This window comes from Mytilus californianus, unplaced genomic scaffold (genome assembly GCF_021869535.1).
Source record: "Mytilus californianus isolate M0D057914Y unplaced genomic scaffold, xbMytCali1.0.p SCAF_6, whole genome shotgun sequence".
Taxonomy (NCBI): Eukaryota; Metazoa; Mollusca; class Bivalvia; order Mytilida; family Mytilidae; genus Mytilus; species Mytilus californianus.
The window spans coordinates 99,238,090-99,263,711 of NW_026262712.1; the positions used below are offsets into that span (position 1 = coordinate 99,238,090).

General features: G+C 31.8%; 2 protein-coding genes and 1 long non-coding RNA gene across 3 annotated transcripts in view; 1 reads left to right on the forward strand and 2 right to left on the reverse strand.

The window, feature by feature from the left end:
* LOC127706148 (uncharacterized) overlaps positions 1 to 565 on the reverse strand; it is a 41,001-nt gene extending 40,436 nt beyond the window's left edge. Inside the window, exon 1 of the mRNA XM_052210592.1 lies at positions 451 to 565. Within this exon, the coding sequence (XP_052066552.1) occupies positions 451 to 517 (67 nt within the window). The 5' untranslated portion in view covers positions 518 to 565. The remainder of the gene's footprint in view (positions 1 to 450) is intronic.
* LOC127706687 (uncharacterized) overlaps positions 1 to 25,622 on the reverse strand; it is a 399,723-nt gene that overhangs the window by 186,394 nt on the left and 187,707 nt on the right. The window lies entirely within an intron of this gene.
* LOC127706152 (uncharacterized) lies at positions 549 to 18,295 on the forward strand. The gene is made up of 4 exons (XR_007984261.1): positions 549 to 675; positions 3,791 to 3,868; positions 12,104 to 12,436; positions 18,163 to 18,295. It is a non-coding gene; the product is annotated as an uncharacterized LOC127706152 (long non-coding RNA).

Consider the following 25,622-nt stretch of genomic DNA (forward strand, 5'->3'; position numbering starts at 1 on the left):
TACGAGAGGGTTATCAACATATGAAATGCAATCAGAATCAAAACGTATGCTGAATGGTAAACACTAGAAGACTCGTACACAATGAAAAAGTTAAACAATTGAAAAGGGACACTAATGGTATAATAAAGGTTAATAACACGTGTGAAAAAAAAATTTAAAACGTATTGCAAATTTTATAACTGTCAACGATATTAATAACAATTCACGCACGTTGATCGTATAACGAACACTCATTTATACTAGTGCACAGGGAAGTCTTCGTTACATTAGGTCAATCTGATTTATCATTCAAGTGGTGTAAGCAAGCATATAGAAAAATACAAAAGCTCTAAACAAAAGGATGAGACAATACTAACCGTTGTTAAAGTCCAAATCATTATGTAAGATTTTAAGCAATATTATAATTAAAATAAAAATCAACACTGTTAAAAAGTAAATTTTCAGGCTTACCATTACATTCAGGAAGATAAATATTCATGACAAACATATGTGTTGATCGCCATTGTACACAAATCATGCGAGAATCATGTGACAAGGACTTGAAATATTGACGATTTAGAAAGATATTTAAAAATACCCGTGTTGTTGAATAAGTTTATATGAGGATTGTTTGTTTGACCCCGGGAAACGAAAGTACACCTGATGATCATCGTTAAATCTTTCATAATATTGCAAGTAAGTAGTGTAGATTTTTACTATTTTCATTCGTATACATACAAAAATATATGTAATAAGAGGTGCATAATTGTTCCCAATCGGAAAACCAATCACTTGTATACTTTGTTGCTAATACGACAATGACAATTTTCAGACAAAATTCTAATGGTATTTATCAATCCTTTTTGCCGTTTAGTCACTTATACCTATTCAATCAATCCATTTTAAAGGCAAAACTCAACAATTTAGTTTTTATTGATAACATGCATATTCAGAGCAACAAAGCTACAAAGCAAAAGGAGAATATATTTATAAACTTATATACAGTTAACATTGTCGGACTAAAGTGAGCGAAATATCAGGCATACAGTTGTTAATCTAGTTCGTCTTTTCATCTTTTTATGTCTTTAGAAATGACGTTATCAGTTTTCCTTCGATTTACGAGTTTTGAATGCGTTGTGTCCTTCGACTCTTTTTTTCAATTTTTACTACCACTAGGACGATGTCACTTTTGTTGAACATTTTTGTTCCCGAGGACATAATATATCCAGGAGCATACAATGCATGAAAATGAGAAGAATACAACAAATACTGGCTTAGACGACGCACAGCAAAAACAAGGTATAAAAACAGACGTCATCAAGGACATGGTATCGTCAGAAACAACATGTATCCCTTATTACCAAACATGATCAATTTCCCGGATACACCAAATTCAGATCATGTAATGACAATTACAATAATCCTCGCACAGTGCCGTCTAAAGTTTGGCTATATGACATTTTAACTTTAATGACCCTGAAAAACCAGCCTCATTTCTAGATATAAAGGCAAAATCTTGAAATTAAATAACAGATGATAAATTTACTAAAAAATTACAAATCGTACTTCATTTGGAGTTACTATGATCTGAATTATTGACGGATTAGAGTGTAACTATTGCGGATTAGTATTATCGGTGAAAAAACAAAAAAGAGTTAACAAACGAACCTATGGCCATATATCAGACATTAACAACAATGTAATTGAAATTGTAACACCTCTACCAGAACTGGGTTCAATTACATGCCAAAGTAATTAATTACATTTCAATTACAGTGATTTTTAAATGTAATTCATTACATCACAATTACATAGATTTTCAAATGTAATTTATTACATTACAATTACATTGCCAATGTAATTAATTACATTTCAATTACTTTTGTCCAAAGACATGTAAGAGCGCTATCATTTAGAATAAAATCATAAAAGTGACAGCAGGCTAGAATAGAATGAAACATTTATATATACATGCACGTTTTAGCAGTGAAAACATTTGCACTAGCTTTGTTTTAAGTTTTCAAATTTCTAAAGTCATTGTTACAGTTAATCATCATTAGATTTTTAATGCGGATTTTTTTATTGCATTTTTTATTTTTATGGGGAAAAACATTAAGATATAGTTGAATCAGAAAAGCCAAAAATGTTCAACATGTTTAAAATTCCAAGCAAATATTTAATGTAATTGAAAGTAATTGACAAGTAATTCATAATTACATGGCAAAAAGGCAATGTAATTCATGACTTTCAAGTATATGTAATTGAAATTATACTCAATTACACATTACATTGAATTACTTTCAAATTTGTAATTAATTACAGCTAATCACAATTGCATTTTTAATTGCCCCAGGTCTGACTTCTACGTAGACAAAATGAAGAATAAGAACTGCGACACTCTATGGTTGCAATGACAACATGGATCGTATAGGTATTCTATCTAGTTCATCCTGCAGCTCGGTTAATGTGATAAATATTGTAAACTCTTCTCCTCGGCGTTGACGCAGAATGATTATCGTTATTAAACATCATTCGTTCATAATGTTCCCATTAAAGACCTTCTAACATGTACACAGAAGCTGTTGGGTATTCATGACATCCGCACGAAGCTATATTCACTATCCCTGTCGAAACTTAATTCTCTGTAAAACTAAAGTTTTGAAACCTCTGTTACAAATCCACATTCAAACCAATAAAAACTTACAGCTATCATCTCAGACATTGCATGTCACAGACTTTTCAGACTAGTTGGCATTAGCAAATAGCGTAATCTCTTCATTTCATGCAATATTCTTTACTATAAATCAGTCCAATCAAATATACCTCCCTACTTAAAAAGACCAGTCTTTTCCTATCATATTGTACACCTATACCACACCTATTGTGACTCAAATTTTCAATGTGCAACACGTGTCACAGAATCTCAATATTGGCAAGTCTTAATTTTCTGATTGCATTTGTTCCCTTTTCAAGATAGTCCAGCTGGTCACGATATAACTGGTGATCTGAACCTTGTCAACAACACCTCCTGCCGAAATAGGTTAATCAAAAGACCAATCACCCCTTCGACTAAATCCCAAATTGGACACCACATTTATAAAATACTAATGAATGCAGTCGAAGATTGTACAAGGCAGTGGGGTAAACAAAAAACATAATAGTACATCAACTGCTTGATAACGAAGTCAGGTTATGACAATTCACTAAGTTACTTAACATAAACTCAGACGACACTTACCAAACAGAATATCATTAACAATCATACAACTGATCGATGTTACTTTTGCAATTCAATCAAAGATGAACAACTTGATTTTCCTCCACTGTACTGGATATCAAAACTACATAAGTGTCCTTACAAACAACGCTATATTGCTGGGTATGCCAAGTGTTCCATGAAAACACTAAATATTATCATAATTTTGTTCATCAATTAAAATTAGGCTTCAGAGTTACGGTGAAAGTACCTAATAGTATACCCTTTTCTAAACATAAAGACAGATTGAAATAACTAGTATAACTTTATTTCATAGAAATGAATGACCAACATAGATGCAAATATCTTGTTCTAGAAGGGGTAAATCATACTTTGTAAAAAAATTACATCAAACAAAACATTATTCGAAACTGATTTTAAAATCTCAGCAGTATCAACATACCCAAACTGGTAACTATAATGAATGATTATCAGCGCTTGTTGAGATGGTTCCCACTACAGCCTGTTGTGATATTTGTGTATTTGCATCAGCGCCAGAAATCGTATTGACTTTTCTAACGCGGCTATTGATAAGTTTATATTTCTTTATTTTAGGAGAAAGCTGCATCATAATAATGATGCTAAGAAGAGTTTATGTTATATTTTTATTTGCCTGGGTATGTTGTGCAGAAGGTAAGCACCATAACTTTTTGCAATATCATTTCAAATAAAAATCAGTTCTAATATAATTATTTGAGGATATTTACATCTACACTGAAATCATGAATGTTTTAAAATTTCAACAAATCTTCGTAGTGTTGAAACCTTACAACGTCTTATGTGCACATATGTGATACTTTTAGAATAGAGACACTTAACAAACTTAAACAGAACACTTATTTTGATAAAATGGTGTTGATATCAATAAATACGTCAACGAGACAGTAACACATCGACTAAGATAATCATATGAGATCTCGAAATCAACATAAAGTCTTCAACAGCTGTCTACATAATGTATGTATATTCAATGTTTATGATCCCATTTTGTTAGATCTGGTGATCACTTTATTTGGCAATCGCCAATGGCAGTCAGCAGGGTTTAAGAACATCAGTTGTTTGACCTGTTAGTCAAATGCGTTTTGTTAAAATAGACTTTTTCACCTTTTTTGGTCTTTTGGAAATTGTTGTTTGTGCTGTATTTAGACCCCTCTACCACGAAATTTGTTTTACATGCACACGTATAAAAATTGCGGTTTTTATCCTACGCAATCATAGGTTTGAACGTTGTTTTCAATTTAGACTTTTATATATGCGTGTGTATATATTGGTGTATATAACTTTGTTATGATATTCCGAACAATTCAAATAGTATATAAAGAAGTTGAAATGCACTGAAGTGTATACAAATAAATCAATACACCACAAAATGTCACTTTGAAAACGGTTCTCTAACAGGTTTCATTCTTGCGAGATAATCTTGGTTGACTTTTGAAGGATTGACCTTCTTATTGTCAACGTAACGTAAAAGTAATAACAATTAGATTAGCAAAATGGAACGTTAACATTTAGGCCGTTAGTTTCCTCAATTGAATTGTTTCACATTTTTGTTTATGTCGGGGCCTTTTATAGCCGACTATACGATATGGGATTGTCTAATTGTTGAAGGCCATACGGTTGCCTATAATTGCTTACATCCACTTCAGTTGGACTTTGATAGATAGTTGTCTCATGGACAAAAAATATCACATCTCCTTCTTTCTATATATTCTTGATTGTGACATAATCGAATGTGACTTCTCACCAAATTTGTATTTACCATGAGCAACAAGACGGGTGGCAAAAGTGAAGCAGGATCTGTTTAACTTTATGGAGCACCTGTGATCACTCTAATTTTTGCTGAGGTTCGTGTTGCTCAGTATGTTGTCTAGTGTTTTGTAGACTGTTACTCGCATGTTAAATTGTGATATTATCAGTTTTTTGTTCGACGTATGCTTTAGACTTTTCCTTTGGTAACTTATGCCTCTTTCTTCTATGTTCATTGATGTTAACGCCTAATTTTGTTTGTGTCAGGTAGAACTGTGTTCGTTTAAAAAAAAGAAAAGACATTGAAATGAAAAAAATATGATATTGACCATAGCACAAAAAATGCCTGTGTCATTGATATCTCTGTTTTTCGAAGTCTTTAAGCCATGATCTCCACAGATAATTCCTCTTAAGTTTTGAAAAAATTCTGAAATCCATCCATTATTAATAGCATAAGTTTGTGTCCCAGTATATAATGTTTTACCCAGTTAATAAATGACTCCTTAAATCCAAGTGTTTCGAAGTGATTAGCATAAAATCCCATTCCAATGAATCAATAGCTTCGGTAAAATCTACAGAAGCTATTGCCCCCTCAATCGTATATGCTTCCGGATAACCACTAATGTCTTGAATCGGTCTAAAATTAAAACCAATTAATCTGTTTTTCATATACCATGTTTGATTTTTATTAATAATTTTTGGTAGTATCTTCTTTAAGCGATGTGCTAGAACAAAAGACAATTATTTTGAATCTACATTTAGTAAAAGAAATAGGTCTATGATTATCCAATAATAAATTATCCCTCTTTTTAAACAATAAATTCAAAATACTTGTGCGTTGCGTGTGTGATAAACATCCTTTTTCATTACCCTTATTAAAACATTGACTAGAAATTATTTCACTATTCTTACTTAATTTAGAATCTATAAAAGTGCTTTATTTTGAAGATAATGTTCCTAATTTGTTTTAGACGTATATATGATTTATTCCTGTATCAAGTCAGGAATTTGGCAGTTGTTATCAAATAGTACGTTTCTATGTATGTTGGCATTTGTTTTTGTTGCACTTTGGTGTTTCTGTTGTTCCGTATTTCCTCTTATAATTGACGTGTTTCCCTCGGTTTTAGTTTGTAACCCGGATTTGTTTTCTCTCAATCGATTTATGACTTTTGAACAGCGATATACTAATGTTGCCTTTATTCATAACGATCCAGCGCCCTCGTAGGAAAGATCGTTGACGAATATCTAGTAGACGTTTTATATCTAAATATGGATCGTTATGAAAAACAAAACGATATTGTACACAATAGAAACCCTATATATATATACCCCTAAAAAGTGTTCAAACAAAACAATTATCAAATCAGGAAAAAGTAAATACAAGTAAAACTAATTTCTTGGTGGAGGGGTCTAAATACAGCGCAAACAACATTTTCCAAAAGACCAAAAAGTGAAAAGTATATTTTAACAAAACGCATTTGACTAACAGGTCGAACAACTGATGTTCTTAAACCCTGCTGACTGCCATTGGCGATTGCCAAATAAATTGATCACCAGATGTTACATGGATCTTAATTATTAACTTTAATACCAAACAGAAACCAATAAACTTGCGGAAAAGATGGTATATCGCAAAAATAAAGTGCAAATATTTTTTTTTTTGTACACCATATCCGGATTTCGACAATTAATGTCTCTTCAGTGATGTCAGGGATCGAAACGGTATTTGGAAGGCCATTTAATTTACCTCAATTTAGGATAGACTCTTGAATTTTAAAGAGTCGAAACAGGATGAACGGATCATATAAACCCGAAGGAAAAAATAATACAAGCCCAAACGAAAAAATATAACCAAGTCTAAATTGAAAACAACGTTCAAACCTATGATTGCGTTGGATAAAAACAGCAATTTTTATACGTGTGCATGTAAAACTAATTTCTTGGTAGAGGGGTCTAAATACAGCACAAACAACATTTTCCAAAAGACCAAAAAGTGAAAAGAATATTTTAACAAAACGCATTTGACTAACAGGTCGAACAACTGATGTTCTTAAACCCTGATGACTGCCATTGGCGATTGGCAAATAAATTGATCACCAGATGTTACATTGATCTTAATTATTAATTTTAATACCAAACAGAAAACCATAAACTTGAGGAAAAGATGGTATATCGCAAAAATAAAGTGCAAACATTTTTTTTGTTTGTACACCATATCCGGATTTCGACAATTAATGTCTCTTCAGTGATGTTAGGGATCGAAACGGTATTTGGAAGGCCATTTAATTTACCTCAATTTAGGATAGAATCTTGAATTTTAAAGAGTCGAAACAGGATGAACGGATCATATAAACCCGAAGGAAAAAATAATACAAGCCCAAACGAAAAAATATAACCAAGTCTAAATTGAAAACAACGTTCAAACCTATGATTGCGTTGGATAAAAACAGCAATTTTTATACGTGTGCATGTAAAACTAATTTCTTGGTAGAGGGGTCTAAATACAGCACAAACAACATTTTCCAAAAGACCAAAAAGTGAAAAGAATATTTTAACAAAACGCATTTGACTAACAGGTCGAACAACTGATGTTCTTAAACCCTGCTGACTGCCATTGGCGATTGCCAAATAAATTGATCACCAGATGTTACATGGATCTTAATTATTAATTTTAATACCAAACAGAAAACAATAAACTTGCGGAAAAGATGGTATATCGCAAAAATAAAGTGCAAACATTTTTTTTGTTTGTACACCATATCCGGATTTCGACAATTAATGTCTCTTCAGTGATGTAAGGGATCGAAACGGTATTTGGAAGGCCATATAATTTACCTCAATTTAGGATAGAATCTTGAATTTTAAAGAGTCGAAATAGGATGAACGGATCATATAAACCCGAAGGAAAAAATAATACAAGCCCAAACGAAAAAATATAACCAAGTCTAAATTGAAAACAACGTTCAAACCTATGATTGCGTTGGATAAAAACCGCAATTTTTATACGTGTGCATGTAAAACTAATTTCTTGGTAGAGGGGTCTAAATACAGCACAAACAACATTTTCCAAAAGACCAAAAAGTCAAAAGTATATTTTAACAAAACGCATTTGACTAACAGGTCGAACAACTGATGTTCTTAAACCCTGCTGACTGCCATTGGCAATTGCCAAATAAATTGATCACCAGATGTAACAAAATGGATCTTAATAATAATTTAATACCAAACAGAAAACAATAAACTTGCGGAAAAGATGGTATACCACTTACATGAGGTGCACAATTTTTTACACCATATCCGGATTTCGACAATTAATGTCTCTTCAGTGATGATAGGAATCGAAACGGTATTTGGAAGGCCATATAATTTACCTCAATTAAGGATAGACTCTTGAATTTTAAAGAGTCGAAATAGGATGAACGGATCATATAAACCCGAGGAAAAATATAATACAAGCCCAAACGAAAAAATATAAACAAGTCTAAATTGAAAACAACGTTCAATCCTATGATTGCGTTGGATAAAAACCGCAATTTTTATACGTGTGCATGTAAAACCAATTTCTTGGTAGAGGGGTCTAAATACAGCACAAACAACATAAAGAGATATGTCTGCCTATGTGTAGTGACAACTGCAAATTATACCATGTCCATCGGATTTCTTATGATTTAGAAATACCAGGAGTTAGAATATTTATAAAATGCCTAGAAAATCAACCTAACAATGTTAGAGTAGATCTGATTCTTTATTTCCTCCCCGCTCTGGGCTGGAACCTGTACATTTCACTTATCTCTTCTACGACAACACCGCCTAGCATTGCGCAGACGCTTCCTCTCCTCTAACTATAGCTGATGAAAATCAGCATTCGTTTCGGGAGGTGTCACCTTCTCATAGGAATTAAACAATGTCATCTAACACATGTACAATACACGAAGTATTTTTAAGTGTAAATCTACTCATCTCTTCAGTATAATTACAGGATGTTGTTCTATTTTTAGAAGCATATCATCACTGTAAAGTTTTATATACAGATATGTCTGCCTATGTGTAGTGATAACTGCAAATAATACCTTGTCCATCGGATTTCTACAGAAATACCAGGCATTAGAATATTTATAAAATGCCTAGAAAATCAACCAAACAATGTTAGAGTAGATCTGATTCTTCACTTGCAGCCCCGTTCTTGGAGGCTGGTTCTGTTTGATTTTTTGAAATCTCTATCAATGCTGTTGTTATTGTATCCTCGAACAACTAGATGTTTCTTTATATACCAATATTCCACAAGACGAAGGAATAGCAGAGTGTGAAGAGGCATGGAACAATCGTAATGACAAAAATCCTCAAACTGCGTGCTTTGTTACACTCCTGAAACTAGGGCTGGAGAACAACAACTTCTCTTTCAATGACAAACACTATCGACAGATAGACGGCACTAGTATGGGCACAAAAATGGTCCCGTCATATGCCAATATATTTATGGCCCAACTTGAAAAACGCCTCTTGGCTAGTGCTCCATACCAGCCATTATCATGGTTTCGATTTATTGACGATATTGATTTTAAATGGACAGATTCACAAGACCATCTGAATGAATTTCTAGAACACTGTAACTCTTTCAATCATTCAATTAAACTTACACACGAAACATCAATGGAGAAAATAAACTTTCGTGATACTACGAGTTACATCCAGAACGAAACACAGACAAACATCAATTTCTCTCTCCTAAAAGTTGTCATCCTAAATACTGCTCCCGTGGTATCCCTTTCAGTCAGGCATTGCGAATCAAGAGAATATACTCAACTGAAAATAAGCAAAATACTAGACTTGGACAACTACGTAAACATCTAGTTGTTCGAGGATACAATAACAACAGCATTGATAGAGCTTTCGAAAAATCAAATAGAACCAGCCGACAAGAACTTCTGGAGTACAAGAATGAGAATAAAGGAGTCAACAGAACACCTCTTGTACTCACTTAACATCCTGATTTTGAAAATGTGTCATCAATTGTTCGAAAGCATTGGAAAATTATAGAAAATGACTCCAATTTGAAAAAAAGTATTATCCTCACCACCAGTCATAGCCTTCTGAAGACCTAAAAACATCTGTGACAAATTAGTGACAGCTGTATTAACAAAGAAAACTACTCAACCTCCCTGTTGCTAAAAACAATGTTGGGGAAAGAAATGCTTATGTTGTAAAGCTGTCAATACTAAAAGTTCTTTCATCAGCTCCTTTACGAAACAAAGTTATACCATCTACACAAATTCCAACTGTAAAACGGAGAACTCAATTTATGTATTAACATGTAACACTTGTGGCATTCGGTACGTGGGAGAAACAATGGACAAATTTATTATTCGGCTAAATAACCATCGATCATGGTACAAAACCAACAAAAACTGTCCCCTCACAAGACATCTTCGCTCAAAGAAACATCCTTTTGATAATGTTACTTTCCAAATCATAGAAGTGAACACTGAGGGGGCGAGAAGGAGAAGAGAAAACTTTTGGATCTACCAGCTCCATACTTTAGAACCTGGTGGGCTTAATGAAAAAGACGAGAAAAGATACAGGAAAGATAAAGAATAATTAATTATAAAGAATTGTCATTTATATCTCTGTAATATTGGCCACTGGACGTTGCAAAACTTCATAAATTTTGTAGTTAAACAAATAATCTTGAACTTCATCCAAACTTTGAATTATTTACAAGACAGCAAAGTGCATGTACAATGAGCTGCAAAAGTTTCTTATCTGCATCCGATTTCACCTAGATAAATGCACGCTCGATGAAGCTAGTTTGTCTAGCGAAATATTGCGTTTAATTTTTATCGCATTGCAAATATTCTAAACATTCTAATATTTACATACTAAATAGTGTGTTAAAATTACATTGTTAGGCAATTTATATAAACGTCTATATATGAGTCAACGATCTTTCTTACGAGGGCGCTGGATCGTTATGAAAAACTGTTCTGTACACAATAAATAAATTATATATACGCCTGAAAAGGTGTACCAATCAACACCAAAATTAAAAAAGGAAACAATAAATGCAGTGTTCTATAAATATTCCGGATAACAGATATCCTTTATCAGTACGATTATGATGATGTACAATGATGCATATCAATCTATTCTGATTTACCTAAAACAATCTTTACTGTTATACAATTAAAAACCGAACAACGCTTGTATAATTCCAAAATTTTCAAAAATGACGTAGGTTAAGTATTTACAACAGGGACTGCATGTGACAAAAATTAAGTAATTACAAAGAGACTGTTTAGAAAAACATTCCCAATGAATAGCACTGACTGATTTGAACAGGTATAATACTAAAATTTCAAATTTGACGAAGGTTAAGTAATTACAAAGGAGGCTGCGTATGTATACATCTCAAATGAATAACACTGTTTGATTTGAAGGGTATAATTTTTAAATTTCAAAACTGTCACAGCGTTCAGGTTGTAGAAAGAGCAGTTCGATAACAGGGATACATTTGTGTCACATGCATTGTGTACTAATTCTTTTTTTATTTAATTCAGCTCATGGTGGTCTCTGGTGGATATTTGTCTCATTGGCAGTAATACCACGTCTTCTTCCTTGTATACACAAACCAAAATAATCATACAATAGTCATGTTATACTATCATAACGTGAATACTAACAGTATACATACAATGATGCATAACGGATTTTTGTTCACAACAGTAAAATTTCACAATCGATCAAAATGAATGAGATGGGTCTTCCTAAATAAACAGATGCCTATACGCCATGTCAATCTCTTATGATCATTCCGACTCTAAAAACCAAATTGTAATTAGATGGATATATCGTAACCATAAGTTGTTTTAAAGTGGTCTTGGGAAGCGATATACATGTATCTTTAACATTTTTTTATAGTTTTGGAATCCAACGATCACTTAAATTTCAAGCTTGGTCTGTGGTTTATTTTTATTCGAACTAAAAAAAATCGAAAATACGGATAGACAGATAGACGAACCCCATGAAGTTAATTAATTTATATTCACTATTATTGTTTTATATCTATTGTAACAATTGAACTTCGTCTTTGACTGCTATGTTGTTTTTCTATTAACTACTTTACAGAAAGAACGAATACGTGTGGTGTAAAAATTTGCTTTACATGGACAGTGACATCAGATAAGCTAACACTTACTTGTAAAGTCGGACACTTACATTTTAAAGTCAAGATAGAAGATCCTTTTGGAATTAGGCAGGCAGATTGTTTACCTCCTGCTCCAACAGCAACCTGCCAAAGCCATTACTATAATGGCAGTATTTCCCAAAACATACAGACAAACGAAACTATTTATGTCTTGGAAGGAAAAATTGACCAACAAGTGAATGGAAACTGGACTTGTCTGCATGGGACTAATTTAGAAATAAGTCATGTTGACGTAACTGTATTGCAAATAAAAGGTAATTACTATTTTTTACGTAAATTGCTAGATAATGTTTTTGGAAAGTCAATTTTTTATATGTTACTTACTTTTTCCATTGAAATAAAAAGATATCGAATTTTAGCAATGTTCTGTCGCATTAATCACTGGTGACAACTATGCATATGTATAACTGGAATACCAGTCATTGCACTCATATACTTACAAGCTAAACTAGATTATATGAAAGAAGAGCAGTAATGAAAAGTAAACACAAGGATGTTAAATTAGGTCAATACAAATATTAACAGCTTAAGCATTGTCCTTTTCGACTTTATATAATAACTGCTCATGGTTCGATTCGATTTAGATTAGATAAGCAAATGTTTGAACTGACTTCTTAGAATTCAGCGAACATTATAGATTTAAAAAAAATTGTAACAGGCATATATAATATTGATACAATTCATAAGCGTTGGTTCGTTAAAAAGAAGGATGGGTGGTATCTTTTTAACAATCCAACACTTATCCATAGTGTCTATTATTTAAACTATTACTGACACGTCTTTGTATATGTAAAAAAATGATAATCTTTTTCTTCATGATTAAGTACGAACGTTAGCTAGTACTTATCATGAAGTAAGGGATTATCATTCTCTTACAAACTTAGAATATTGTAAGGTGCTAAAGGCTCAAATGATCTATTGATTGGTTGTATTCAAAAATTAGTTTCATTGTCAGTACAATGTTTATAATTAATGCATGCCTTCCTTTTTAGGCATTTCATTTATGGTTTAGTTTGAGTGATGTCAGGACTTTTTTATAATTTGGGAAATATTAAAAAAAAAGATGCGTTATAAACATTAGGTGTCACAAAAGTACAATGAAAAGGTAGGAATTGTATATGTTTCCTGATTGTGAGTATGAATGTAAATCGTGTAATATTTTAGTGTGGAATTATCCCTTTTTTATTAACAGTTTAAATCTATAAATACACTTGAGTTACAACTAATTTCATTTCACAGCCAATATTTTGGTCTGGCTTTTAAATCAAATACTATTTCATTATGTCAAGGGAATGTTCAAATAAAATGACTATATATAAAATATATTCAAAACTTAAATTGAATTCCTGTTTTATTTTATTTTATCGGAATATTGGATATAACTATTCTTCCCAACCGCTGGTCCAGTAAAGATTAAGGTTATTTTTTATTTTAAAACTTTTTTTTCTTTTTTTTTTGAATTGCTTTTGATATTGTTTTATTTGAAGTTATTAATATTTTCATAATAACATTAAAGGTACCAATTTTACTGCACCAGTAAACTTTTTTTTTTGTCTGTTTCACAATTCAACTTTTAGTCAGAGTGATAAATCCTTTCTATCTGATAAATTGCATCGTGTCAGTTGTAACTCATTCATAGAAACTCTTTGTTTTGAACTGTAAGTAACAATAGGATAATCTCTTATTAAGAACATGATTTACCATCATTCTTCACAATTAAGAAACACCAAATCCTATAATTTCATTGGTCGAGAGCGCTTTGCTATATTGTAATCAAAATTAAAGAGTTCTTTCGTTAATGAGACTCTTTTGTCAGTGAGTTCAAATAACCACCTAGTTATCTTGAACGATTCGCAAGAAACAACCCCTTATTAGAAATATACAGGTAGTGGGTTTAAATCATGATTTGTTTTTAAATTGCATGCACTTTCAGTACACTGTACTAAATTTTCGTTGAATAATTATGAATCTGAATATTATCTGTAATTTACAAAATACATATGACATATTCGGACTAATTTCTAGGTATGTATGATACCAATGTTACTGAATTTCTAGCAAGAAATCAATTGAAGCCACATCAAAATTTACTCTCATAGTGATTCGCCAATTTGCAAAATTTAAGGATATGTATTACAACTGGTGAAAACAACCGTTTTTAAAAAGACGTCTTAAACAGTCGAAAACAAATTACCTTGGTATACGTAGAAAGCTATACTTTCATCATATTAAATTTTTTTTTCTAGAAGAAGATTTGTCTGAGATATTTTGTGAGCCCTGTAAGATTTATTTCATTTTCACAAAGCTTAAGTTCATAAATAAAAAAAACCAAAATAACAGAGTATCGTTAAGACATATTGATTATTTTCATTTCTTCCTAAATTTCAAAATAAAATGATATGCACGTTTAATGAAATTATTATTCGTGTTTGGTTTAAAAGGGCATCAGCTCTCAAATGTATGTTATATTTACGTATATCCAAATTAAAAAAATGTAAAGGATAAATTACAATCAACAATGCAAGGAATCGATAACATGTATCGGAATTTCGTGTATATTTTAGTCTAGACGCCACCTAATTAACCATCGAGATGACCCCCCGAAGACTGCCGAGGGTCATATAAACCAATATAAATATAAATATAAATTATATAGATAGGAAGCACGTACAATTCGATTTTTTTTAGGTCTGTTTGATTTCATATTATAAGTTAACAAAATAATCATAATTTTTAACTGTATAAAAGTGATTTGTTGATGATCGTATCAGTCAATCAAATGGTTCGCCCTTATTTTACCTTCAATGTTTACATTATTTTCGTTTTTATAGCTAAACACGCCTAGAACATGATTAACCCATCTTCAGCTAATGGGTTAAATTGAAGGTAACACGAAAACGGATTCAATGAGGTTAAAGTATTCACTTGCATGTCAATAATAAATCAGCAAAGTGTTTGAGCTTATTTTGACGAATTTGTGCTAAACTGACTGCTTATGACGAAATATTATTTCAAAATTCCGCTTTTATTAGTCCTTGATACAAAAAGAATCGTATTCTATATTTTTGTATACATCATAGCTAATGTCCCTTTAACATCAAATCAATAAACTTCATTAACAGATCTTATATTCTATGGCAGGTCCAAAATATGTGCTCACTATCTTTAATAGAGTTCTTCATTGCAGAAAGTAAATTTATCGCTTTTGTTTTATTCTAATCTTGAATAGAAATTTCATGCGCTAAAATGTTTGTGTATTGTTCTATACTGAAACCAATGAAGTATGAACTTTGGGTGGTGTAAAAAGATATATTGTGCGCGTTTTTATATGTTTCAATCTGATGGACCTCTTGTCGTCATAGTTATGTCACGTACTATTTGTTCCTAATACACGTAGAACATTATATCTATCTGTCCAGCCTGTTGAACCTTTGTTTCATAAGATAAAGGTTCTTATATTAAATGATCTATAGAAATATTATTACATGTATTATTGAGAGATTTGTAATATAACTTTATCACTGAGATTACTTATTTATAAGTCAGAAAGTTTGATTTAATCTTATAAATATTGGCATTATTCAAAGGAAAATAATGTATCCCCATTATCTCGTAGTCCTTTTATCAAAAAGATAACTTTACTCTCTTCTGTTTATATGGAAAACAGATATATTTCCTATTTTGATATTAATAAAGGCAACAGTAGTATACCGCTGTTAAATAACTTTAATAAATTAATAAATAAATTTTTCTTCCTTTTAATTTTCGAAGTTAATGTTAAAATTCTGTTCATGTTTTCAAAATCATTTCCAAATGGAATTGTTTTCTGTACTTTTTACTACCTTATTAGATTTTGGGTTGTTTGTAAAACAAATCCTTAATCCATGTCTATTCCAACCTATTGATATATTTTTATCATCTAGTATTTTCAGCCCCTAAAATTCATGGTCTAGACATATTATTATTCTTTCTATTTTGTCAGGTTAGTTATCCCAAATAAACAAACAAAGTCTGTCAATAAGTTGTTTTAAGGTATGATTGCATGGGTTATTAATGTTAAATAAAAAATGGTTAATTTTGAAATAATAGTTTAAAAAATAAGAAGATGAACTATGATTACAAAATAGACAACTTTCCAGCAGATGTCACAGAAGCAAGGGTTGGAATCCCGCTGAGGGAAGAACAAAAATTTGCTAACGCAAATTTGAAGATCTAACATAGCTGGGCTAAATTTGAAACGAATTATATATATTATGGTGTTAGCCCTGTATAACCACGTGTTATCCGATGGAGAATGTCTGTCATAAAGTTTTCATATGTTTAGACGTGTTTATATAGTATGAATTGTGAAGTAATTTCAAGATACTATATATAGCAAATAAATTAATGAAGAACTATCCTCCATACACGACGTTTTTAAAAAGAGAGAAACAGAATATTGATCCTTTTTTTGTCATATCTTACCGCTAGAAGGCAAATACTTCTTATTTCAAAATAAGTACTAATAAATCTTGACACTGAGATATTAACATTTTCAGAATCACTAGACTTCACCCAAATAAGTTGTACGTACTTTGGAATATAAAAATAATTCAATATACTATTGTTTTATTTATACATGTGTTTTTGTTGTGTACTTTACATATATTAAAGGTAACGTACTAACCCTGTGAAAAAAAGTTAAAAGGTGTCATCTGAATTTTTTTTTTCCATTAGGTTAAAATTGGAGTGGGTTGATACCAAATAGAAATCGTTGAACTTCGCCGAATGCATTACGTTCTTTGTTTATGCTGTTTCGTCACTGCTTCATTAACATATATATCCTTCGTGTCTTCTTGTTTTCATATTTAAATTTAAGTTATTGACTGTTATAAGTTATCTAGTACCTGGATTCATTTCTGCTCAGACTGTCTTGGAGCATATATTAATATTTCATTAATGCTTGAATGGTAAGCAAAAAGAACGAATAGAGAATTAGATACACATCAAGGTACAAATCAAAACCTGAGGGAATATCATGGACTCCAAAAGGACCTAGACCGAGTGCTTTGAGAGGGTAAGCGTCTCTTGTTATTTATGCAACATCTGCCATTCGAATACATACTCCGTAAAAATGTCACAATCAGGAAAAGGACGCAATCGGTAAAATTGCAGATCAGACGACCATTCTAGTATCTGAAGATCTAAATGCAAGAAGGTATGTATCTATTGAGTTGAAACACAGACGTACGTCTGGGTCACGCAATTTGAGATGGTGACTGTAAACAAATGAGGTTTAGATTTCTGTCGTTCTTACTCGGAGAAACTTTTGTGAAAGTAGCAAACCCTTCTTCCTGAAGTCCGTTTAGCGTTAACATGCACAACCGTAACTTATTAGTTGAGTTTTTGAAATGTCATATGATGGCAGAGGGTATGAAACTGCATAGAAATAAATATTGACAATGATCACGTTTATTAAAGATTGTTGTTTGAAGTAGTCAATAAGGAAGAGAAGATCACAGAATGAAACACGCCTTCTAGTTTCGTTAGGGGCAATTGATATCCCCTACATAATCTTCATAAACATAATATTGCCAAATGTTCAGTGCCATAGTTATCGAAACTAAGTTCGGTGTCCTAGTTATGCAATTAATTTTGAATGTATTTACATATACATGTTTATAAATTTCTTTTACAAACCACTTTCCAGAGAATTCATTTCTTACCGTTTTCAAAATATATTTCGATGTCTAATTGAAATTCATATAGTTTGTTCAATTTTTTTCATGTTCTTTTGTTATTAACTCCTAACTTTCCTTTGGCGTCTTAAAAATATGTCAAATTGTCATATAAATATGTTATCAGCTACCTTAGTGTTCCTCGCTTCTAAATATATTGTTCTGGAAATTACTCAAACGTGTATTTTTAAATACATTTTAGGTGTAATAGAAATTTGAAAACCTTAATTAGGAAGTACAAATATTGTTTTTTTTTTTCACAGGTGTCAAGAACAAATCTAATAAAAAAAACTGGAGTACCTGTTGGACAATTGTGATCGTATTTATTGTTTTGTTGTCTGTATGTTTACTGATATGTGTGTGCATTTACAAAAAGAAATAAATGGAACGTAAAGTAAATAATGCACTTGCTATAATTACCCATTAACGCATATCTTAATGATGCTAGATAAATGACAGTACCTTATTACTGTCGCCCTAGTCTAAAATGTCTGATGCAATAATTCGCTCAAACAGTCTTTTCCAATTGCCAACCTGTACTCGAACTTTTTTTCAGCTGCGCTAGACAAGTTCTTAACCTGTTTTTATTGTCTTAAACATACTCGACTAAAGATGTGAACTAGACTCTACAAAACTTATGTTCTGAATCATACTCCACCAACTTTTAATCATACTCAAGAAGTGTATTTCTATTTTATTCTAGGCCAAAATATGTGTTAATCTAAAACCAAATACAGTAAGACCTGTATAAACAATCTGGCTATGAGACTATAAGAAAGGACCGGTTTGGACAGTGGGTCGGCTTATTCCGGTTTTCCGTTTTGACAGGACGTTATTGACTTGCGACGTAAGATAGTTTGCATGTGCAAGTTCTGTCTCGAAGTAAATTGTAAACCAATAAATACAATTAACCGTAATAATCTATTTATTAATTGTTAGGTTTTGCGACAGTCCGTTTTTATGTATGTTGGCGTTTGCTTTTGTTGTTATTCAGTATTTCTGTTGTTCCGTTGTTTTCCTCTTATAGATGGTGTGTTACCCTCGGTTTAAGTTTGTTACCCAGATTTGTTTTTGCTTAATCGAATTATGACTATTGAACAGCGGTATACTACTGTTGCCTTTATTTATGTCAAGGTTTGTGTGAAAATATTGTAACATGAACATTACACGTGTTCTCTGCCTTTTCACCTGTTAATTACGCACGATCGTTGTTTTGAGGCATCGTATTCATTGAACTGGAACGTCTTCACTGTATTGAATAACTAAACTACATAAGTGTCCTTAAAACAACTTAATATTGCTTGGTCTTCCAAGTGCTCCACGAAACCTCTTTCTAAATTATTAATATCAATATGATAAGCAATCAAAGCCGGGCTTCAAAGTTGTTTTGACACTACCTATTCGAGAGGTGGCGTGAATCAGATATGGATATTATAATGTTCTTTCACTTTGAGTTATTGTTTTCATTTGCACCAGAGTCCTCGCGTTGTTTGAATTATTCAACGAGATTTTCGTTTTACTTCAATCGTTCATTTCCTACTTTGGTAATCCAATTAAAAAGCAAGAATTTTATCAAACATAATTTCATCATGATCGACACATTGTAGTACAATTATGTACGATACCTCTAAATTCGACAATGGAATGTTGTCATCCTGGACTTCTACGTTATCAGGGTAATTGGTTTCGGGTTTCACATCCGGGAACCCAGCATTTCGATAACATGATGTAAATTTCTTACTTCACGATTTTTAAAATTTATCAAAGTTACAACGTAAGTTCTATCCGAGATATATTCGGCGTTTTTTTAATTTTTTTAGTTTATTTTATTTCAATTTTAATTGTGTTTCAATATCTCACTACTGTAAGTTCACAGTTTAACACCTTGCTATTTGATTATCCTGAAAAACCATCTTGTATAAACAATAACTGGTTTTGACAGGTAATAATTAATGTAATTAAGAGTATCGAGACTGTATAATTAGACCGGAATTCGGAATACACAGGGTCCAGTTTACAGAGGGTATTTTTACTAAGACATTGAAGAGAAAAAAAATGGGACTTCAATTTTATAAAGTCAATTTTTTGTAATTACATTTTTTCTCCCTGTATTTTTCATATAAAAACTGTTTTCTACTATTTAATCAAAGTATATTTCCCTCTTGCAAAGCTCCGATTAAAAAATTAACAAAAAGGTCACGAAATATATTATTTCTGGTCTCCAGGCACAACAGAATATGGTAAATAGATAGGAAAAAGTTTTTTTTAAATATTTTATGACTATACAAGGCAATAGGCATAATGAATGCTTTACCATAATGGTTAGACTAGGGTAGGTACGGATGCAGGAAACAGAACTATATCAAAATGATATGCGTTCTAATTAAATAAATAAGTTAGTTAATACAAAATCAAATCAAAATACACAATCATGAATGGTAATATTGAACATTTTATCTGTGAAATTCGAATCCGATATAGCATAGATGATGGCCATTATGTTACTTACTTAGTAATTCATTCTGGGGTATCAACAAGTAGAGTGCATTTTGTCCCATCTCCCTTTCCATGCATTTCGTAGTCAGAATATTGTCACTGATCCCTCCTATTCCTATTGCACTCTGATTTATTTTGTCTCGTCCTGTATTACTCAGATACCTGACCTATGAAATTATATTAGAATAATTTAATTTTGGATGTAACGCGTCTTCTGATTGGCTGACGTCGTTTTGTTTATCAGCTCATAGACATAATTTTGTCATGTGACCATGATTTACTACGGTTTAAAATGGAATTAAGAATTAAATTATAAGAAATGACTGTAATATTTTTCTGCCTATTCGAAATAACATAAAAAATGTGGTGCACACTTTAAATAACCCGCTACGCGTATGGATAAAGAAGTGAACTTGAAAATGAATTAAGTCAACAAAATTACTGTAGCAAAGATCAGATTTATTTTGCCTAACATCGACCAAACATAAATTAAATTTTATAACTCGAAAAGATGCATTTCCAATACCAAGGATAGAGGCCTGTATCGACATTCTTAGATGTAGTAAATTTATGACCTGTTTAGACATGACGTCAGGATATTATCAAGCTGAAATACATGAGAACGAGGCACAAGACAGCGTTCCTAACTAAACATGGACTTTCTGAGTTTTGGATTGTGTAATAGTCCTGCATTTTTTCAGCGAATGATACAGTTAGTTTTGACAGGTTTAACATGGAAAATATGCCTTGCATACATTGATGACGTTATTGTTATGTCCTTACTGTAGCGCGGAGAATGTGATGAACATATTCAACTCTACTCCTCGACGTAGACGCAGTCATGATCATCGTCATTATACACCACCTACTCTCCATGATGCCTCTATTAATGATCTGCTGCCATTTATAAAAAAGCCGTTTGGTATTTATCACATTCGTACGAGCTTTATTCATTACCCCTTTCAAAACTTCATTCTCTGTACAACTTATTTTTGGAAAACATTGTTACAAACCCCCATTCAAACCAATACAAACTTACAGCTATCATCTCGGATATTGCCAGTCACATACTTTTCAAATCAGTTCGCATTGGAAAAGATGAAAAGAAGAAAATATACTTTCTAAAACCTTCCTTTACCCACAAAGGTCTCAATCCCATCCATTTTGGCAATATCCTTCATCATAAATCATTTCATTGAAAATACCTCCCTATTTTCATTTTGTACCTATCATTTCTTATGACTATTATAAAACAATTGCAACTAAAATTTTCAATAAAAAGCATGTTTTGCAGGATCTCAATATTGACGACTTCAAGTCTAAACCTCCTGATTGCACATGTGCTAGTTCTCCATTCATTCATACAAATTCCTTGTTCTAGATCATGAAAAATTTTACTTTGTGAAGAACCATACTGATTTTAAAAACAAATACACCAAAGATGATATCATCAAAATGATGCTCGACAACACATTTGTTGCGTTTGGTGCATTTATATTTCAGCAGACAGTCTGTTTCCAATGCGTATGTAATGTGCACCACTACTGGCTGACTTGTTACTGTAGTTCTCCGAGCTACAGTAAGGACAAGATAGAATACCAATACCATTAATATGGTAATTGCAACCATATGGTGTCGCTGTCCCAATTGTCGAATCCAATAGTCTTCCTTTTGTCTACGGAGAGGTGTTGCAAGAAGAGGATTGTTAGCCCTGTGGTATATTTTTTCGATGATGCAAACTTGCATAGAAAGGCTTGAATTATGAGGCTGATGAAAATGCTGGTAAACAATGTCGCTTGCATTGTTGTTGATGTCTGATCTATGGCCGCACATACGTTTATAAAGCCTTCCTTTCGTTACACCGACATATATCAATCCGCAAAGGTTAAACTCTGGTAAAGTAATATTTGTTAGTTAAATTGCCAATGAATTGAGCATCTTTTATTAAATATTTGCAGGTTTTACAGTTTTTGGTTTTAAATTTTGTTCAAAACATTTCTTCATAATTGGTTAAATATCTCAAAATCATACATTTTAACTTTAATTAAATAGTAAGAATGCAGTATTCTTTATGAAAAATTCAGATAAAATACAAAAAGGTTAAACAATTTAATTTAAAAGAAATTTACTTTAATTGTTAACCAACTTAATCATCTTATGGTTTTTATTTACATATTCAAAAGTGGGCAAACCAGGATGAGACCGATATTTCTGTAATGTTGTAATACTCGATTACTGTTAATATAACAAAAATTGCAATTTTTTGAATTATTATTACTTATCATAATATAAAAAAGCACATATATGTATTACTTTTACAAAATAAACTATATCAAAAATTATGGATTTTTTTCAAATAGAAAATATTATTTTTTGTTTTTTCATTTACTGAATAATATCTAATTTTACAAATTATCATGAACTTATTTCTTTAATCTTATCAATTTCATGAAAGTTAAAGTTTGCAAATATCTTTTAAAGCAAATACATTACAAAACTATATAAGGTAAAGAATATGAATAAAATAAAATACGGCAAGACAGGAACGCAACAGCATAATTAACTAAAATACACCTTTTTATTTTATTCTAGTATTTTACACAATGTTTTTCATGATTAAATTTAAACAGAAGTATAATTCTTAAACTGGTAAAAAGACTTTATCAAAAAGTAAAAATCCCCAGCCCTTCATATAAATGGATACATTGATATACAAAGTTCTTAAGCCTTTGAGCATATTAAAAGCATGATAAAAAGTTTATTCAGCAGTTATTACTATAAAGATGTGTAAAATGTGAATGAAGCACATATATGGCAGATTAATAAATATTTATTTACTCCAGGCCCCAAAATCAATAACTGCTGCACACTATCAAAATGCATTATATTAAACATTTGTAATTTTCTTTATTTTCCCCAAAAAATGTTTATTATAAAAATAAGATGACGCAGTATGATTGCCAATGAGACAACTCTCCACAAGAGACCAAATGACACAGACATTAACAACTATAGGTCACCATATGGCCTTTAATAATGAGCAAAGCCCGTACCGCATAGTAAGCTATAAAAGGCTGCATCTTATGATAAATTCAAAATGATGATATCCCAAACAATGTGTTTTCAAATAATAAACAGCAATATATGTGTTACGAGACTATTTTGGAAACTAAAACATGTTTGTTACCCCTAACCGAAACAGTAATAAATAACAAGTATTTGTATATATCTAAACACTTATGTACAGAGCTAGGTATATATGGTCATATATTTTCTTAAAGCTACACACATTGATGGAATATTATTTAAGAATCAAATTAAAGCTAGTTTTATTTATTGCAATCAACAATGCTTGCCATTAGTGCCAACCCCAACCTAGCTTTAAGAGCTTTAAAAATGTACCCTGAAATCCAGTCTGGTGTCCTTACATACAAGTAGTTTGATTGAATTTTTATTTTGTAGTGATGAAATAATAGTTTCTAACTCACTGTTTTTTTTAACCTGAAACAGTCTTTTTTGTTACTAAACTATAAATGTTTTTAGATTATGTACCAACACTTTGCCAATCTGCCGATGTCATTCCATACAACTGTGTTGTTGAAACACATTAGGCATTCCGTTTCCGATTTCATGTTTAACATTCTTTAGTTTCTTAAATACCCCTTTTTCGTCCAATAATGAACATCTTTATTCGTCCTGTAAATATATGTACATATAATTACTAATTAAACCCCCGATTCGAAAGAAGAAGTTTACTGGTCTACATGTGTTCATACTTCTGTCTGTCCGGTCGTCCCATAAAATGTTGGTTGCACTTTTCGTAGGACCTACTAATATAACATACAAATTAGAACTTCCTGAAATTTAGTATTTAGCTTCTTGTGAACATGCTTTACTGTGTGTGGCCTTGTCAGATTCATCGCTTATCTATTCCATGTTATCAAATACTTATATATTCTTACAAATAATAGCAATGGTAACATTTTTCTCAGGGTCTACAAATAAGATCTTCTTGAAATTTAGTATGAAGCTTTATTGTAGCTTACTTTTCATGAGCCTTTAATTAAGTGGTTGTCGTTTGTTGCTGTATGGCATATTTGTTTTTCATATACTGTGGATTCATTTTTTTTTGTGGTTATCAACTTTCGTGGATTGTGGACAACTTGCATTTTCGTGGATATTTGATTTCGTGGTTTTGCCAATCTCTGCATACAAAGCCCATAGAACATTTGCAGTTCGTTGAATATTTGAATTCGTAAAATTGGTATCCAACAAATTATAATGAATCCACGGTATTGTTTTGTACATAAATCAGGCCGTTGGTTTTTCTCGTTTGGATTGTTTTTCATTTATCATCTCGGGGACTTTTACAGCCAGCTATATGGTATGGGTGTTGACTTTGTCGTCCGTTGGTCTCTGGTGGACAGTTGTTTTGTTGGCATTCATACCACAACTTCTTATTTTTATATTTACTATGCATTTTCAGATACATCACTCATCCACTTCATGTTAACCAAAAAATCATATATTCATACACATTAATGGTCTTGTAAACATCTTGGTTGCGTTTTTACAAAGTACTCATCAGTATCGCTCGAATCAAAACAGTTGAAAGGCATAAATCGAATACGAAGTTGAGAAGCATTCAAACCGACAAGTTCGAAGGAAAAGCTGTGCAAAAAAGGGTAAGGCAATTAATGCCCGGGGGAAGCAAAACCTTAGTGTTTTGAATAATTCAACATTTGATAAAAAGTAAATTTACAGAAAAATAGACATTCTAATGACATTTCCTTGCAACACAAAGTGCTGACCACTAGGCTGACGATACCTTTGAGGATCAAATGTTCACCAGCAGTAGCATCTACCCAGTGGTTGTAAAGACGCATGAAAGATACCAGGTTTATGATATGGTACGCCAGACTTGCACTTCGTCTGCATAAGACTCATCAGTGGCGCTCAAATATTAAGAGTTGAAAGGCGATATCAAATACGAAGCTGAAGAGCATTACAAACTTTATGATAGCATGTTATAATATATGATGCAATTTTACATCAATCACATATCAACTTTCCGTTTACAAAATACCTATAGCAGGTGTATGCTTACATATAACTATAGAGCAATAGCTTATTGTTCAACTTGATTTGATGTATATAAGTGAATGCAAGCAAAATTATAATCTCCTTTGCCATAATTTTAACATACAAGTACAACCTTTGTATGATA